We start from the raw sequence: 19,190 nt of genomic DNA, 5'->3' as shown, positions 1-19,190 counted from the left end.
CTTGGCCCTTGCTTATGATAGCCTAACATTATTTTTCTTATTAATTACTTTTTTTCGTCACTCATTATATTATCTTTTGCCTAAGAGAAAATGTAACGGTACTGAATACAAATTTTCTGTACCATTTTTTGTGTTATGTTAATTACAACTTGTCATGTGTTTATTTTTTTCATTTTAAACTTTGATTATTTTAAAAGGAAAATTAAACAAATACATGGCAAACTATGATTCGTTAAACATAAAATGAACACAAAAAATGGTATAGAAGATTTTTATTCGTCAAATTAATCAGTATGTCGGGGCTTAAACGTTGACAATATAGTTTCCATGACGAATACTTTCTATACTTCTATTTGCATTAACTTTCTTCATATCCCTCTACACACACAAATTTATATACATGCTTCTTCTTTTTTTCCTTTTTTTTTTTTTAAGGATTTTTGTTTTAAGTTAAAATATTAGCAACCAAATATAGGAGATGAGTCATTCCGAATGTTTTTCATTTCCACCAAAACATAGTGTTGAAACATATTGACCCCACTTAAGAAATACTTCTCTAAATCAAAATAAAGCAAAAATAGGGTCAAAATGGCCTTCTACCACTGTTCATGAAAAAATATATATAAATATACCACTATTTCAGAAATATGTAAAGATCTACTATTTTTTTGGTACTCGAGTTTGAGGAAATCGAGTTCTAAATGGTACTCGAGTTCATGGAACTCAAGTTCTTTGAAAAAATAGCCTTTAAAATAATCAAATTCTTTTTTATGAAACTCGAGTTTCATGAACTCAAGTACCATTAAAATTTTCAAAAATTTTCAATGGTACTCGAGTTTAAACTCGAATAACAATGAACTCGAGTATCAAAAAAGTGATAGATTGCTACTTCTTTTCAAAACAGTAGTAGATTTCCGTATATTCCACATTTCGCCTAAACGATACATATCTATGTGATGATTACCAAGAAACAAACCAACCAAGCATAATTTACGCAAGAGGAAGGTTCCCGTGGATGAGACTTGCTCTCTGTGTGATGATTACCAAGAAACAAATATGTATGCTCTATGGCTGTGTGAAGAAGCTCAATCGGTGTGGAAATCAGAACGTAGCTTGATCTGTTTGCTCTACCAGAAACAGTACCGATCATTTATGGATCTCTTTCAAACGGTACTGGACAGAGGTTCGGTTTTTCATGTAGCTTGGTTCTCCACTATTGCTTGGGGTTTATGGCAGAGAAGGAACAGGCTCGGGAAGAAACAGCCAGCGTGGCCTCTCCACGAGGTCAGTAGACAAGCAAAGGATTCAGTGATGGAGTTTTTTGACATTCACAAGAAGGGTCCTCGTATATATAGTTTTTTACAAGGCCAATTTTGATGCTGCCTTCTTTGAGAATGATGGGGTTGCTAGTATTGGAATTGCTGTTCGTGACTCTAACGGTAATTCTATTGCAGCTTTAAGTAAAAGGATTAGGATGCCTCATACTGTACGTGGAGCTTGCAAAGGCTTTGGCGTGCAGCCGTGCTGTTTCTTTTGCCCAAGAATTAAGCCTTTTTTTTTTTTTAGGTTGTGTTTTGAGGGTGACAGTCTACGGGTCATTCAGGCCACCAATAGCCAGGGAGCAAATCTTAGATGTTTGGTCATATTATAGGGGAAATTCACTCCCTACGTTCCAGTTTATATAGCTCTACTTTTAAGCATGTAAAGAGGGAGGGTAATAAGCTTGTCCATGCCCTTGCTAGACAAGCAGTTCTATTTGCAGACACTACTATTTGGGTAGAAGATCTACCTAGTGGTTTAGATGATGTTTTTCAATTTGATTTAGTGCATCAATAAACTTTCTTATCTTTCTCTCAAAAAAAAATAATTGAAATGATTTATTTTTTTGGGTGCAAAATGAGCTCATAATTAATATACCTCTAGATTGTATCTGACAATTAATACCTGTATCTATTTTTTTTATATACAAAATAAAAATTATACTCTAATCTAATCTAAGTGTATATATATGTGAATCTTCTTCCTATAGACTTGAATCACAACTCCCTTGCCTCCTACACTCCACAAGTACTTATACTTATGGAGTGATCATCGCACTAAAGGTGTGCAATAGAAATTTGATAAAAGTAGAACTTTATTATTCTTTATTTTATGATTTTTTAATTCAAAAAACAATATGTAATCAAATAAAATAGTGGGAAAAAAAATCATAAATAGTTGCATAAATAGTCTATTAAGATCCTTCAAAACGTTCTACTAAAAGCAATTAGAGGCTTAGAGCAGTATTCAATTTAAAATTTTTTTAAAAAAAAAAAGGCAACTAGTGAAATAACAGGCTCGTTTTTAATTAATACCCTTGCATTTGAAGACATCACACGACTTATAACTATAGCTCACCATAAATAAAAGGGAAAGTTGAACTAGAAATAAAAATGCCCTTCCTTCTTCAAGTTTAGTCAGTATCATTCTCCTTTATATATACAATAGAAAGATATAAGACACTGTTCAGTGCAAGTTTTATTTATTCAATTGTTGCTGCATGTGCTGGAATGCAAGCCTGCAACTTTTATAATTTTCAAATCAAAGAGAACGAATAAAATGAACGACAACATATATATCACATAATTTGCAAGTAATGCAATTTCGTTGAGAGTCATATTCGGACATGAGCATAAGGTCCTTAGGATGGTGTAATTGACTTGTGGTCAAGGCTTTTGTCAAATTGTTGCTGATCAAAGCTAGAAGAAGATGATCCTCTCTCTTTGTTTGTCGATCCAGATTCGCCTTGGGCAGACTTAGCATGCAAACCTGCATGACCAAACTTCTCTTTTTTGGCAATCACTTCATCAATATGCACATCATCCTCAACTGACAATATCACAGACTCTGTTCCATGGGGACCTGGTATGATAGCCCCCTTAACGTTCTTATGTTCATCTACGTGAATAATTTCGACTTCTTGAACTGCCTTCTTCTTCTTCTTCTTGAGGAAACAAAAGAGAGCAGCCGCAAGGAATGCGAAGAAGAAAAGACTTCCAAATGAGATGAACACAATGACTATTACTGTGGGATGATTGTCTGATGGTGGCGATGGTGGTGGTGGCGGCGGAGCTCTTGGGCGAAATGGGGGTGGTGGTGGAGGGAAACGTGGGGCGTTGAAGTCATTGTTTTGAGGAGAGCCCATTTTAGTGTCAATAGATAGCTTAAGGAGTTGATAGATTGAGTTGTTGCTAAATGGGTAGGAATTGAGCTCCTATTTGTAGCGAGTGTTTGGATTAATTTTCTAGTTAGAATTCGTAGCAAGTTTTTAGTGACTTGAACTCCATTCTAAGAATTGGTATGGTTTGTTTGCATTGGAAAACACTTCTTTCCATTTGTTTTTTGTTTTTTTCTGAAGCTTATTTCTTTCCATCAAGATATTTACGTTTGATAGGTATATCGTTACCTGATAATGCTAATATAAAGGGAAAACAGAAGGGGCAAAGACAAGGATTAATATGCATTGAAGCAAACGTGAATTATTTTAGACCTCAATGCATGCCATCAGTAACCTTATCGCTTATGGAAGCAGGTTGGTAAGAGTGGGACTCTTTCTTCATACCTTAAATTATGGACCACAATTACTTCACATCCAAGAGTGATCACATTCTTATTTCCCCAAAAAAAAAAAAAAAAGAGTGATCACATTCTCACTCAGTATGTAAAATGTGGACATTCTTGAAAAATTTACACTCACACGTGTCCTTCGTTTTGTAGATCTTAGACATTAACTATCTTTTCAACATAAAAATATTTGAAAATAATATTTGAAAATTAATTTTGGAATAATTATTTAAAAATTAATAAAACTAAAAGCAGATTTCAAATGTGCCAAACTGGTATTAGAGTTACAACAGCCCAACAAGCTCAAAGCCCAACATCCTTGAAAATAAACACCAGAACTTATTAGATTGGGCGAGCCGAATTTATTACTCAAAAGCCCATTAATTCTTACTAATCCTGAGACTCAGATTCCCAACCCAAAGACTTATTCAGATTGGCCCGTTACCCAAATGAATTAAGACTTGAAATTAGCTTTAGAAGGGTCCATGAATACTTTGACAAAATACCAATGGGCTATTTTATATGGCTGACCCAAAAAGGAAAAGACAAGTGTGTAAAGAAGCCATCTTGGCCCAGCCAGTGAAGCCAATCTCAAAACCATAGCACATCCCATTTGTCTGGTCTGCATCAACACAAGAGCAGCAAATTGGGTCAACAAAAATCTAACAGCAGGGTCCACCCATAGGTGCAAGAAAGACCCAGAAGCCATTTGATTGAATAAGCCCATTACTGACCACGATTGGAACAATTTTTAAGTGTTTCCCTCTTTCTTTGTGAACCAATATTACTGAAAAAAGAGGCAACCAGGAAAGGGAAAATAAGTAGTACCAGAGGATTGGAGGGCAAAAGGTGTGATTGCACATCAATTTAAATCCATTCAACGTGTAACAAAAGAGCTTGGAATACTTGTGAGATCAATAGATCCTAGTTGATGTCAATAGATCCTTGTGAGATCAAAGTTTGCTTGCTGTGTGACAAAGTTCCACCCAACGTCACTTTTGCCATAAAATTAGCACCAATTAACATTAATGCAAGGCTGCCACAGCCCTTAACTTCAGTAAATTTGATTGATGGTAGCCAAGTATTAAATGTTTACACTCATTCATTTAATTTTATTTCAAATACGAACCCAGCTCGAGTTCATTATCAAACAAGATTACACGTTCAAGCTTATTTCATTTACTTGCCGAGCAAGCTCATGCTTGTTCACGAGCTACTTGATTAACTTATTCTTTTCCTATATATAGTAAAACCATGACTAAAATGCTTTACCCACTCACAAATCTATGAATTTTTTGAGTTTGTGTTTCTGGGTTTTTGTTAACTTTGTGTTTTATTGTTGGATTTGATTCAATTCATGTTAGAGGGTGTGTTTGGAATGATTTGGATTTCATTGGTTTTTATATGGTAGGCTAAGGTAGCTTTTGCGATGCAGGAAATGTTGTTTCGCATTGGTCTTTGTCCCAAATCTGTGAGTTTCACTTCAATGTGTGGCTCAAGGAAAGTGTCATTTTCTTTATTTCTTACTTTTCAATTCAATGAGGGACTTGAACTTTAGGATAAATCATTTGCTTTGCTAAATCTTCATTTTAAATTGCGTTTAGTATTAGACTATTTCTTTTCTTCTGGGTTCAATCGTTTTCATTGCTTGGTTGTCAATTTGTTTATGGTTAACCTCAACAACTTCTGTGCTTATCAATTTGTTTATGGTTAACGTCAATAACTTCTGTGCTTCTCTTCGCCGGTGGGTGACTTGAGAGGATAAGAAAAGCTATCACTTGAGAGGGTAAGAAAAGCCAGGTTGATATGGGTGTCAATAACTTCTGTGCTTCTTTTCGCCGGTGGGTGACTTGAGAGGATAAGAAAAGGTATCACTTGAGAGGGTAAGAAAAGCTAGGTTGATATGGGTGTTTCTAAGGAAGTGCTTGGTTGCGAAGAAACTGTAGGAAGAGCTTGTGAATTTTTAATTTTATTTTTTTTTAATATTTTATTAGCGTGCCACATGTGCATACCATTTATTATATAGTTATTTTCCGTTAGTGAGTTAACAGTAAGAACCAAATTGACTGCAAATTCAAAATAACAAAAACCGTGCTACCAAAATGTTCCAAACCGATCGTAACCCCAAAATGTTATGACCAAAATGGTATTTTCGCCAAAGATTAATTGCCAAATGAACAAAATTTGCACATGTACAGTATAGAAGCTCTTTTTTTTTATATAAAATAATGCTTCAGAACTTTCACATGTAAGAAATTTAATTTCTATTGCAACACGCAGTTGAATCTCAAACTAGGTTTGGTTATTCAGCAACTGCCAATGAAAAAATAAACAGACAAATGAAAGAATTTCCTAAATGGGTAAAAACAGGGAACCCAGTACAATTTCTCCAACCCCCAAGTCCCAAGTGAATTGAGAAACCGTGCCAACCAAGAGAGCTTAGAATCAATGCTAGATGCAAGAGAAGGAAACAAAGCATGCAACTTCTATTGTTCATTGGAGGGGAACCCCATTTTTGGACAGCAAGTGTAATAAGAGAATTTCATTCCATGTATCAGGTACCCCAGGCAGACACCAATGGCTACAATCAGGCACGGATGGATTATCACTCCAAGTGCCCACGTGTGCATCACTCCGGTATGCATCCATTGGAGTAACATGGAGAACTGTTACAGGAATTGTCATTTTCTTCACAACCTTGATTATGACATCTGAAATTGGGCTTCGGTCCCTTCCATGAGATCTTGATGAAGGTAGTTTAGGCACCTTGCAAGAATTCCGGTGTTTACCACTGACACACACAAGAATCTGTTTTATCAGTCAAAGTTTTTGCAAAGGCTTATTAGCAGGTTAACCTGGGCTACATCACATGCATCAATGGGGCATTAGAAACTAATGGTTTTAGGAGGAGAAACAGCATCATAGTAAAGCTAGACAACACACGTTCAGAGGAATCTATGATAAATCAATTCTATGAAATAGAACACCATAGAAGTATGACTAGTGGTACATTCATGGGAAATTATATTATTAAATCAATAAGAAACTATGAATAACTAGTTACTTATCAAAAAAAGAAAGCCATGCATAACTAGTTCCCGGGGGATCTTTGATAAAATATTTTGGGTTATATGATTCAGGATACCACAGAAGCATCATCAGAGTTACTTTTACAGAACATTAAGAAAAATCAGAACATACAGCAGAGGTTCCAAACTGTCGAATAGCTATCTACCCTCACCCAGAAAAGAAATTTCCTTTCATTTCACACTAGCCCCATTATATCTGTGTGTACGCACACGCTCTATATTTGGCTAGGACGCATATATATACATAGATGTATGGATGTACTATCAATATATCTATATGTATGTGCATGTGTATGTGGATTTATAAATGCATTGATCCTTGTAGCAATTGTTGCCGTAGGCTGAGGATTACTTTAGTACAAGATCTTGCACTTTTTTTTTATGGAGCGCCTCCTTCAAGATAGGGCTAGCCCTATTGATGAAAAGATAAGGAAAAGTCGCTTGAGATAGTTTGGGAACGTGTAGAGGGAACGGGAAAATGCAGAGGAAGACCAAAAACAACAATAGTAGAAATAGTTAAGAAGGACATGTCAACTAAGGAAGTAGTAATCTTGTTGAAGATCCATACCCGACCCCAAAAAATTTGAAACTACGGCTGCTTTGTTGTTGTTGTCCTTCAAGAGTCAAGACTGTGGTATCTACAAAGAAGAAACTTACTCTGCCATGTCACAAGAAATTCATTCTTTCCAGCCATATTTGGTTGAAACATAGAATTTCCTTCCTCTAGTTCTAGAAAGGGAGTAACGAGTTACTTCGCAAAACTAACATGATCATCACCTCTGCAGGTCCAGATATATCTCACCGTCTCATGTTTCATGTAGGCTTTCTGGGTTCCAATATAAACATAGTAGAAAGTGACAGGTTACCATGAAAAGGAGGATATTTAGGGTTAATAGGTTTGAGAAACCTGTTCTAAAATTTCAGCATGCTTGAGTTGAGTACCCAAGAACAATAAGGGCCAGTTCAGTGGCTAAGAAATTCAAATCTTGAGAGTTATAAATTCTTAAGAGTTTAATCTCATAAGATTTTAAATTCCTAAGAGTTGACATTTATATTATTTGGATATAGTCAAAATTTGAATTTATATCATACTATAGAAAACACTATATTTAAAAACATTAATTTTAGTGATTAATCTTATAAATATTATTTTACTAAAAAATCAATAATTTGATCATTATGGATAATTTTTTTAATGACAAAATTACCCCTGAACATTAATAAACATCTTATTTGGGTGAAATAATCTATTTTTGTTCTAAAATGAGCTCTATGTAGTTAGTTTTAAGAAAGAAAAAGTGAAAAGTTGGATTAACGGATCACAATAGTAATTCTCACAAATACAAGCTATACGAGAACTGACATTTCCTACCTAAAAGGTGAGAATTAAAATTCTCACTCTTGATGGGAATGGAGATGTTCGTTCAAATAGAAATTCTCAAAAATTCTGCCAAACGAACTATCAAATTTTCATGAATCCTCAGATATTAATAATTCCTATCCCAAATTCCTAAGTAACGATCACATCCTAACAATCAAACAATCATTTTGTGCTAAAGACAAGCAAACTAGGTGAAAGGTTACAGATTCATGGAATATATATATGACTGTAAATCCACTTTCTATGCCAACCTCAAAAAGGCTATTAACATGTTGGCCCCCAAATAAAAAAAAGTTATTAACTTATTGACATAAAATTGGCAGCAAATACAGTGACTAACTATGCAACACACCTCCAATGGGAAGATTCAAAAGTCCGGAAGAATACACTGGTTCTATTGCTGTTGACCATAGTCTCAACCCAAGATGCCCAAGTGTCTAATGCTTTGCCAAAGGCCGTAGTCAGTGGCATTCCAAGCTTCAGCGAATTACCAACCTGAAAATACCAGCCCCTGTCTGGAAACATGTTAGAAGCATTCTACATATGATATGCATTTATGAAAAGGACAAACTTAATTACAAAAGATTGAGCTGAAAGCTTTAAATGACAAATTTATGAAAAGTTTGATGTAGATCTAATAATATGTTTATAAAGAAAAATCATTCAAATAATTTGTTCAGCCATGGAAAGGAAGGTAATGCAGAAGCAAAGACCCTTTCTCAAGCATATGTTAACTGAACAAAATGAATACCTGTATTAGACTGGGTGAAAATAAGGGAGGGGATGGGGAGAATTGCTCAAGGGTATGTTCAATTTAGGGGAGCACTAAGATTGGAGTCACAGGTCTTTTCTAAAATAATAAATGACTGACCTCGTATTATGCATGCTAAATCCAAGTCAGATATATCTTATCTCCTTTTAAAAATGCTCTACTAAAATCATTCATACTTTGAGATATCGTGAAGTTAAGTGCGAATATATTATTGGGTTTAATATTGTGCCTGCCTCTACAATGAGGAATGTCTCTATCTACAAGATTATGATCCCCTTTCCTATTAAATCTTAAGAACTATTTCTTCTTATAGGCTATAGCCCTAAACCCAAGCCCCAGCCTCTCTGTGCGTGTGAGCACCTATGCACAGAATAGCCTAAAAATTAATACCAAACAAAAATATACTGAAATAGCCACCAAAAATAAATAATAAGTGACTATGTTCATGTAACACTTACAAAAATATATAATGAATAATGATTTTATATGCCAAGAAAAAGTGCAGTCTGAAGACCCAATAACCAAAGAGGCTACAAATACATTCTAGCACCTCTATCCTTGACCGCCAAGATGCAAAAAGTAACCAATTACAAATGAATAACTGGCTTCTTGGTCTTTGACAATAATGATAATTGATTGGGGTAATTCTAAATGGATGCTTTTCAAAAATCAATCCTTTTCAATGTTATAACAATGATACATGTTTGGAACTTTGGATTGATGCTCTCAGGCCTTTACTCCAACCATCCAGTTCATTGAACAGAAGTTCCTTACAATGGCAGCTAAGTACTATACATTCAGTGAATGGCCTAAATTGGAACTACAATTAAGTTTTTTTATTGGCCTAACAGATTCATCTAGCATCAATAATTCACAACAAGACTCTTAAAGCTTTAGGTATTGGTTACTTAAATTGTACAAGAAAATTTTGAGATATTCTCTCTATGTAAGAAAATCCCAAAGTATTTAATTCAAATCCAGGGTTCGTTAATGTTGTTTTTGAGGATATTCTACACTAGAACTGCCAGCCCAACTTGAAGCCTTCCTGGACACCTGATTACCAAGGTTTTTACCTCTATTTAAATATTGCTAATGAATGCTAACACATAAAATTCCATTAAATTTCCAATAATTAAACCCATGAAAAGCTCTAAGATTCTAAGATGAGTTCATTATGATGAAAATGCACTACAACCTTTTTGTTATGCTGTTACATGAATTTGTAATCAATTATGGATGAAGCAAGATCCATGAGAAATCACTAGTAACTGAAATTAATTAAATTTAAGACTGAAATGATAGGTCAATATATCATATTATTGTAGAATGCACATATGCACGTATATAAAAGGCTTAAGAGGTTGCTGACATCAGAATGCTTACAAAATCATAATTGAAATACGTTTTAATAGAAAGATTTAATGCCATCGATGCTGAGGATACTAGGTAACTTACATTTCAAAAAGCTTGGTCCTTGTCCACCAGTGTCCTGAATTAAATATGAGAACATCAGAATCAATCCACTCTTTGCTGATACTGTCCATCGTATCGAGTCTTAGTGTTGTCTTCACCCTCTTTGGTGCATGCCTTGGCACAGGACCAGGCTGTACCAGGAACACCGATCGATAAAAGTCAATATTTAAATTGAATGAACTAAATCGTACACTTAAAAACCTAATCTGTTTAGTGATCTTTTGGCCATTGACTTCATATACATCCCTCTTATCCTCTACCCCTGTCATAAGCATGCATATCAATGACTCCCATTGTGTTCTACTCAATGAATCGCCCACAAAAACCACTCTTTTTCCGCGAAGCTTTTCAAGAATTGCTCGCGCATTGAATCTTTGAATATCACAATTCTTTGGCTTCCACCTCCACTTTGCATAACCTTTATCTTTCCGCCCATTCGCCAGGCAATTAAATCCATGTTCTGCAAATGGACATCTTGAGGCATCATATAGAGGGTAACTTTCATCTTGGATCCAACTTCCATTTAAAACATTGCATGTGCCATTAGACACAATGGACTCAGAAATCCCATAACTATTGATGACTGGGCTATAAGTGGGAAACAAATACATATATCCAAATAACATGGCTGAAAGGAAGAATATCAATGAGCCAGTTGCAAAAAGTGTATTGAAGGATACAAAGATCCAAATTTGACAAGGACCCTTTATCATTCTATCACCAAAACTGAAACCCCTTAAGTAGAAATGCCTGAAATGACCAAATGTGTCCCAGTTGAACTTACTCACTATCTCCATCTTTTGAACACCCCACAAACTACTCACAGATTAATTCATAAACTGATCAGAAAAATGAAGTAATCTCACATTATAAATCCATCCATGTTAACTGAAAATACCCACACAGATAAAACTACAAAAGTGAAACAGACATTTAAGTGCCAATTTAACCAGAACAAGATCAAATCAAGACCAAAGATTTAAGCACTTGAAACATAGAAAGGGACACACTTCAACAGAACACAGAATGTCAACTTTAACCAGAATAAAATCAAATCAAGACCAAAGATTGTGAAGTTGAAGACCCATAAAGCTCAAAAGGCAAAGCAGTAATCTTACAGTTTCAGCAACTGGGGAATTAAGGAAAAAACTTGCATCTGGATGAGCTTCCAAAGAGGAGTGTGGATGAAGTTTGAAGGTGGTTTTGGTCAATTTAGTCAAATACTGCCTTTGCTTGTACTATTAGCTTCCTTGCTTAGTTTCTCAGTTAGATTTGGACACTGATTTCTTAACTAACGTAAACAACTGTACTTTTATGTTTTAAGTGTATATCAAAAGCTTTTAATTGACGTTTGAATCTTGTCGGTGAAATGAGTCCGACATATGTGATTCTCAACAAAAAAAAAAAAGATATGTGAGATTGAAACGCGTGGAAATTTTATTGGATCAATATTTTTATAAATAAATAGAGTGATGTAATATTTTAAATTACAAATTACGTCCTTAAAATTTAGAGGGATTTAGATTTTATACTTAGAAACTTTGGAATTTAGATTTTATTTCCTAAAGTTCTATTCTGTTTACATCCTTCCATCTATATTTTTTGTTAAGTGTTACATAAACTTGTCACACATGTTTAGTTTGTCCAGTAAAATAATATCTCATCAATTTTATTAGATGAACTAATACATGTGGTAAGTTTATATGAAACTTAACAAAAAATATGAATGGAAAAACTACATTTGCAAATGGAATAGAACTTCAAGCGATATAATTCAAATTTTAAAACTTCAAAACATAAAATTTAACACTCCCAAACTTTAGGATGTAATTTGCAATTTGGCAAAAAAAATTTATAGGATATTGTTCTAACATATTATATATATATAAAAAGCTCATTCGCCTAAGCAAGAACATCTTATATTTCCATACATTTCATAATAAGGCAAAGAGAGAGAGAGAGACAAATGTGGGATTGTTTCTGTTTTATAGTATGGAGCTTATGTGTGTGCTTTTATTTTGGTATAGTCTAATGTGAATTATGTTTTACAAACTTTGAGACTACCACATACATGTAATGGGTATATTTTGTCACATTATTCCAAAAGAGCATTTATAGTAAAGGATCTAAAAAATTTAGCTTTTACCAACTCAAAACATTACTTTTTCTATTTTAACAACCCACTTTATAATACACCATACAGCAAAGATTTTATATTAACATTCAACACATTAAAATAATATAAACAACACAATAAAATAATATATCTAACACAATAACCAATAATCACAACCATCAATACATTAAAATTCTTTTTTTTAACACTCTACATTAAAATATTATTTTTTTTGTTTTAGGTTTTGAGCTACAATGGGCTGTAGCTCAAAGTTAAATTTTTTTAACTTTAGCTGCTTGCTGCAGCCAAAGTTTTGGAGAATTGGTTGCTAAATTGACTTTTTTGTCAATTTAGCAACCTCATTGAGGATGCTCTAACTTGACCAAAGCAGGTTTAATTGTAAAGAAACTAAAGATGAAATTTTTGGATTTTAGGAAGGCATTATTCATCAATATTTTGCAGGCTATAATGGTACAATTGGAGACAGTGATGTGCAGGTAAAGACATATCAGTTGCTGTTGATCAATAGGATTTTAAAAAAAATTTCTTAGGACTTTTTTGTATGAAACTTATTATTTAGCTTTTTTAGTGGATGACAACAAGTAGAAGAATTATCCATTCTGCTCTAAAATGCCTAGAGAAGAAACATCAAAGGTTTTACAACAATAAATCAATTTATCCTCCAAAGACAAAATGTTAGAACTCTTCTTTCCATTAGCAATGACATTATTTCCAAATTAATAAGTAACTAGTCGTAGACACACACAATGCATGGGAATAGATAATTATTTTGTAATTTTGATATAAGTATAATTTTTTCTCCTAAATTTATTGAAAATAATTTGTTCTACCAAAAAATTTAGAGAAATGTTATGTCGACAATAATTTCACAACACTTTCACAACAAATCATACATAGCAGGTTGTTATTCATTGTTATTGGTTGACAAAAAAGTAATTTTAGTGATAGATTTAAATTAGAACTAATAACAACTTATCAACTATGACTTATTCTAAAAACATTGTAGACATAGCACTTCTCAAAAATTAAACAATTCCTAAAATTATATTTCATCTCATTATCTCTACAAATACAAATATATCATTCTATTATTTTTGTGTGTATTTGATTGATACTTATCCATTTTTTAGGTGGTTCATATTCCTCTAAATTATGTTATAATGCGTTATATTTTCCTAATTTTGGTTTTTAGTTTTAGATTTTGGATTATGCTATTTTTTTCAACAACTTAATTTTCTCTTTAGAATTTTCTCCTCACTCAAACAAAAATTAAATCAAAACAATAAGAAGGAGAGAGAGTACTTGTAATAGAAAACTCAATTCAATTCAATTGGTCTTCTTCATATTTTATCCAAATTCAATTTCTTCATACAGCCAAGCATACATCTTCGTGGAATTTCTCACATCCAATTGGTCTTTTTGAGGTTTTGGCTTTGTCTAAACTTGAATAATCTTTCACCCTAGTCTCTTCTTCTTCTTCTTTTTTTTATCTATTGCTATCTTATATAGTTTTATACATGTCCTTTGATTTAATTTTCTTTCCATTGACATCAAATTCTACAATTTTGGCAAGTCTTACAGCAAAGGCATCCCATAATAATATCTAAATTTGTTACAATACAAACAAAAAAAAACAAAAAAAAGTAACATATTTTGTACTAAGTTATGCATCTACATTCGTGCCACAACTAATATGTACCATAGATAAAGAGAATTATTTATCCATAATGGCAAATGCATTACACAAATGCACATGAGAGGTATCCCATCAGTGGAAAAAAAAAATCTCATCCATGATTAACGACCACATAAACTAAAGTAGTAAGACCCCATTGTGATTCTTTTTATGTATTCTTCACCATGGCTTTGAGATTTTTTTTTGGTTGGTTTATGGGAACCAATGTCGTTGGCACCTGAGATCTCTGATGGCAAATCACTGACAAAATTAATTCGAAAAACCTGAAGAATATAAGAGGGGGGGGGGGACTCACTTTAGAGGGACTTTCCAAATTTTTAGGGGTGAGGTAGAACAATTGCAAATATATATGGACAAAAAATCAGTAGTTTTTTTTTTTTTTTTTTTTTGGAATTTTAATAGAGTGGCAATTGAACAGTTTCCATAACTGCTTGATTGGGGAGAGGGAGAATCATAGAGTTGAAGGAAGTTTGAATTATTATCAGATTGGGTTTGATGAAATAATAAATGAAAATTTGAAAAGTTAGGAAACATTAATTAAGAGATGGAGTTTTTTTTTTTTTTTTTATGTGATTGGGAAAATGTTAATTTGCAAAACGAAGGAAAAGAAAAAGAAAAAAGAAAAAGTTAGTGGAATCGATAATGTGGTCGCTGATGTGAGTTAACATGAGTATCAATTATAAATTATATGCTTCAACTTTTAGATATATATATATATATATATATATAGATGAATCACTCATTAAATTTTCATTTATTTATAAATTGTATGCCTTAGTGACCTAATTTGTCTTTAAGTTCTGAAATTTGTAAATCATGCAAAGAAGTATATATTTTGTCCAAATCTTCTTCCAAAGCAGTACAGAACAATAGAATCATTCGTCTATTAAACCCTTTGTGTTATTCTTGGATATGAAGAAATCAAACACCCAGTTTGTGGATTTTTGGATGTGAAGATACCATATGGGCTATATCAATTGGCAAGCTCTCAATAACCCATGTGTTGTGGTATTTTTTATCACTTCATGGCTTCATGCTACCTGATTTTTGTCTTAGACAAATTTTTTATTAGAGAATTTTCATGTTTGGCAAATATCACAAGTTGTTTTTGATAACTGCATATAACAAGTATGCTTTCTTCTAACATATTCTGGCTTTAAACTCTTTGTATTATTCTTGGCACCAGTAACTAGAGTTCCCTAAATCAATGTCAAAAACTTAATTTTCAAGATTGAGCCAAGGTATTAAGAACTTCTAAGGGAGGACATAGAACGGGTAGAGAAAGATTGGGTTCAGGTCTGAATTATAGTAGGAGAATCCATGGGGTCCGATATCTTGGGTTCACACCCGAACTAAATTGTGTATATAATTAAAGGTGAGGGTGTTTGGCATCCCAAACTCATATCCATATATTCTATACAGACAAATAATGAAGCTTTCAACTGTTTGTAAAATAACAATGCAATTCCTATTGAACATGTAAACTAAAGCTCAATCATTTGGAGAGAGCTCTCTTCCTCGCGGCATTTAAAAAATAGAAAGGTTTTTGTTATTATATTAAACTTGAAGCACAAATTGAATCCAAATTAGTTAATTGTTGTATAATTTTACATAACTTGTCCAATTTAATTTTGGTACTAAAAGTAAATAAATTTTGGTGCCCATGATTAATTTCCCAACAAAAAAATATATATCAACTGAAGATGAGATATGGATGGATTGTGTTCATCCAGACATTTTTTAATCAATTCATTATCTTTTTTTCTTTTTCTTTGTTACAAGTATAAACCACAACAGCAATGATAATAGAATTTCATTCCATGTATGTCGTTGATATAGCCACAACTTGTTTGTTAAATTGATTGTTTGAAACTACAACAGCAATGTTAATAGAATTTCATTCCATGTATCAGGTACACCAGGGAGACACCAGTGGCTACAATCTGGCACATTTGGGTTGTCACTCCACCTGCCTACATGTCCATCACTACGAAATGCACACATTGGCGTAACATGCATCAGTGTTACAGGAATTCTCATTTTTTTCACAACTTTTATTATGATTTCTGAAACACTGCTTCGTTCTCTGCCATTAGTTTTTGACCAAGGGCGTTGAGTCACTTTGCAAGCATTCCATTTCTTACCACTGGCAAAGATAAAGCCATCACTATCAGTCAAGTTTTGAGGACACGTTTATTTGCAAGTTTTTTGGAGATAAATATATGACAATGATGAATAATAAGCATATAAGTATAAGGGTAACGTTAGAGAGAATTCTTTTCACAATTTATTGAGGTAGTAGGCTAATTTGTATTTGGTATATTAACAATTTTTTACCTCATTAATTGTGAAAAATGTTGTGTATCTAAACTTATTGTTAGTATGAATGAAATTGGCTGCAAAAATAATTACTGATTAAACATTAACACACCTCCAATGGGTTGATTCAAAAGTCCGGAAGAATACTCTTGTTCTATTTGTGTTGATCATAGTCTCAGCCCAAGATGCCCAAGACTCTAATGCTCTTTTGAAGCCAGAATTGACTGGCATTGCAAGATTCAGTGAATTACCCACCTGAAAATAGCAGCGCCTGTCTGGAAACATGTTAGCTAGGAGCATGCTTTATAAGCTTCCTAAAATGTGAATTGTTGATTGCAAAAGCAAAAGGCTTTAATGAATAATGAGGATCTAATATTAAGACATACTCCTTTGAAGCCACTATGACTGCCATTGGAATGCATACCAAAATCATTGACAAGTATTACAAAAAACAGAATCTAATTAAATCAAATTACAGAATTTTAAAGAAAGAAACAACTTACATTTCATGAAATAGTCTACTCTTTGTCCACCAGTGCCCCGAATTAAATATGAGAACATCAGAATCAATCCACTCATGGCTAATGTCATCCAACTTATCAAGTCTAAGTGCTGTCTTCACCCACTTGGGTGCAAGCCTTGGTGCACGACCATGCTGCACCAAAAAAACTGATCGATAGAAGTCAATTCTTAGATTGAACGAACTGAACAGTACCCCTAAAAACCTGATATTTTTGGTGATCTTATGCCCTTTGACTTCATATACAGTGTTCTTATCCTTCACCCCAGTCATAAGCAAACATATTAAAGACTCCCACTGTGTTCTACTCAATGAATCACCCACAAAGACCACTCTTTTGCCACGAAACTTTTCGAGAATTATACGTGCATTGAACCTTGGAATATCACAGTTCTTTGGCTGCCATCTCCATTTTGCATAACCCCCATCTTTCCGGCCATTAGCCAAGCAATTAAATCCACGCTCCACAAATGGACATTTTGAGGCATCATATAAAGGGTAATTTTTATCATAGATCCAACTTCCTTCAAAGACATTGCATGTACCATTAGACACATTAGAATCAGGAATTCCATAACTACTACGTTTGACCAGTTGAAATCTAGGAAACAAATATAAATATCCCAATGCCATGGCTGAAAGAAAGGATATCGATGAGCTAATTGCAACAAGTCCATTGAAAGATTTAAAGACGCAGATATTACAATCGCCCTTTATCATCCTGTCACCAAAACTGATGATCCACTGTTATTATAAGACACTTGATGAAATTTGGAATCAATCCAAATAAATTGCTTTTAATTTTAAAGTTCAAAAGCAGTAACTGACGAGACATACATGCATTAATCTTTGTAATTCATGAATTTTAAGTTACTACCTTTATTCAATTTTCACTTCATTTGTGAACTGCATTAATTAGATACTTCATAAGAAAGTCTTACAAATGCAAGTAACAGCCTCATTATATTAGCTATAAACACACACACAGACACAGGAGAGAACTATGATAAAGGGGCGCCCAAGCAAAATTAATGGAGTCACACCCTTTGTTATATATGACAATCATATTACTAGTCGTAAACAACGGTGTATCCACCTTTCACCCTAATGACTTGACCATTAATCCACTCCCCAACATCACTAGCTAAAAACCCCACAAGCTGTTACATCTTCGGGCTCTCCAAGTCGGCGTAGGGGACAAGCATCCACCATATTCTTGATGGTTTCCTCAGTTATACCCTCAAAAAACATGTCAGTTGCTATAGACCCAGGTGCGACACAATTGGCAGTAATTCCTGCACCATTGAGCTCCTTAACAACTATCTTTCTCATTGTCTCTACGGCTGCCTTAGAGGCTGCATAGGCTGCAAATCCTGGTATAAGTCCTCCAACAACTGAGGTTGATATCATGATGATTCTTCCACCACCTCCACATGTTAACCTATTCACTGCCTCCCTACAGCACAAGAATGAACCTTTAGTGTTAACATTAAATGTTGTGTCCCGATCCTCCACTGTGGTATTGCCTAAACTTGGGTACCTAGGATCACGCACCCCAGCACAATTTACAAGAATTTGTATTTTTGAGCCAAATTCTTGTTCAGCTTTATGAAAGATTTCATCTGGATCTGAAATATCTGCTCAAACTGTAATTGCTTGAGGTTAAGAAGGGGTAGCTAGCGTAACTGTAGCTGATAAGGAGGCATTAAGCTCAGATGCTGAAGCATAATTGAGCACAACACTTCCACTAAGGGAATGGAGGTGGATGGCTATAGCGCAACCAATGCCACGCGAGGCACCTGCTACTATTGCTACTCGGCCGTCAAGTTGAGCAGAAGAGGAAGTGTGTTCCCGGGTAATTTCCTCAGGCATGATGTGATGAGATGATATTATTTAGAGAGTTTGGAACTTATTGGATTTATATTGGTTTTATGGTTGAATTAATTACTACAAAAGCAATCTCCACAGATCTGAGCGTGGAACTATTCAATCCTCATATAGCATCACATGTGATTAAAGGCTCATTTGAAAGTCTTACTGATAGGTTCTAAGACCTTAGGGACTAATGTATTAGAACTTCAACATGTATTATGTTGGCAAACCATGATCAAAACATTTAGTCTAAATTTAGACTTGCTCAAAGTTTGGTTTAATGTAAGTTTGGAATCGGGTAGTTGCAGGAAATTACTGTTCTATTTCT

The 19,190-nt window shown here is 34.0% G+C and overlaps 2 protein-coding genes and 1 pseudogene across 3 annotated transcripts; all 3 read right to left on the bottom strand.

The window, feature by feature from the left end:
- Nucleotides 1–5,800: 5,800 nt before the first annotated feature.
- On the bottom strand, nt 5,801–11,614 carry LOC142622813 (protein trichome berefringence-like 7). Of its 2 annotated transcripts, none has more exons than XM_075796359.1 (3): nt 10,301–11,614; nt 8,426–8,584; nt 5,801–6,394 (listed from the first exon to the last, which is right to left on the bottom strand). In XM_075796359.1, the coding sequence occupies exons 1-3, from the start codon at nt 11,113–11,115 to the stop codon at nt 6,097–6,099; spliced, it is 1,272 nt and encodes a 423-aa protein (XP_075652474.1). In that variant the 5' UTR covers nt 11,116–11,614; the 3' UTR covers nt 5,801–6,096. The 2 variants fall into 2 exon arrangements, with proteins under 2 accessions (XP_075652474.1, XP_075652475.1); XM_075796360.1 differs by having other exon boundaries at nt 6,284–6,411.
- A 4,397-nt stretch (nt 11,615–16,011) lies between these two features.
- Nucleotides 16,012–17,952, bottom strand: LOC142623490 (protein trichome berefringence-like 7). The gene is made up of 4 exons (XM_075796923.1): nt 17,932–17,952; nt 16,974–17,734; nt 16,583–16,741; nt 16,012–16,297 (listed from the first exon to the last, which is right to left on the bottom strand). The coding sequence occupies exons 1-4, from the start codon at nt 17,950–17,952 to the stop codon at nt 16,024–16,026; spliced, it is 1,215 nt and encodes a 404-aa protein (XP_075653038.1). The 3' UTR covers nt 16,012–16,023.
- Nucleotides 17,953–18,060: 108 nt separating this feature from the next.
- On the bottom strand, nt 18,061–18,862 carry LOC142623482 (NADPH-dependent aldehyde reductase-like protein, chloroplastic; annotated as a pseudogene).
- Nucleotides 18,863–19,190: the final 328 nt, after the last annotated feature.

This window comes from Castanea sativa, chromosome 1 (genome assembly GCF_040712315.1).
Source record: "Castanea sativa cultivar Marrone di Chiusa Pesio chromosome 1, ASM4071231v1".
Taxonomy (NCBI): Eukaryota; Viridiplantae; Streptophyta; class Magnoliopsida; order Fagales; family Fagaceae; genus Castanea; species Castanea sativa.
The sequence above is the reverse complement of the archived record's forward strand: the minus strand, read 5'-3'. Positions and strand labels throughout refer to the sequence as shown.

Coding starts and splice junctions, on each gene's coding strand:
- LOC142622813 (XM_075796359.1), bottom strand. CDS start 11,115: ATGGAGATAGTGAGTAAGTTCAACTGGGACACATTTGGTCATTTCAGG. Junction 8,585..10,300: donor AGGACCAAGCTTTTTGAAAT/GTAAGTTACCTA, acceptor GTTTCCAGACAG/GGGCTGGTATTTTCAGGTTG. Junction 6,395..8,425: donor TTTGAATCTTCCCATTGGAG/GTGTGTTGCATA, acceptor TGTGTGTGTCAG/TGGTAAACACCGGAATTCTT.
- LOC142623490 (XM_075796923.1), bottom strand. CDS start 17,952: ATGAGGCTGTTACTTGCATTT. Junction 17,735..17,931: donor TGAGGCTGTTACTTGCATTT/GTAAGACTTTCT, acceptor TTATAATAACAG/TGGATCATCAGTTTTGGTGA. Junction 16,742..16,973: donor AGTAGACTATTTCATGAAAT/GTAAGTTGTTTC, acceptor GTTTCCAGACAG/GCGCTGCTATTTTCAGGTGG.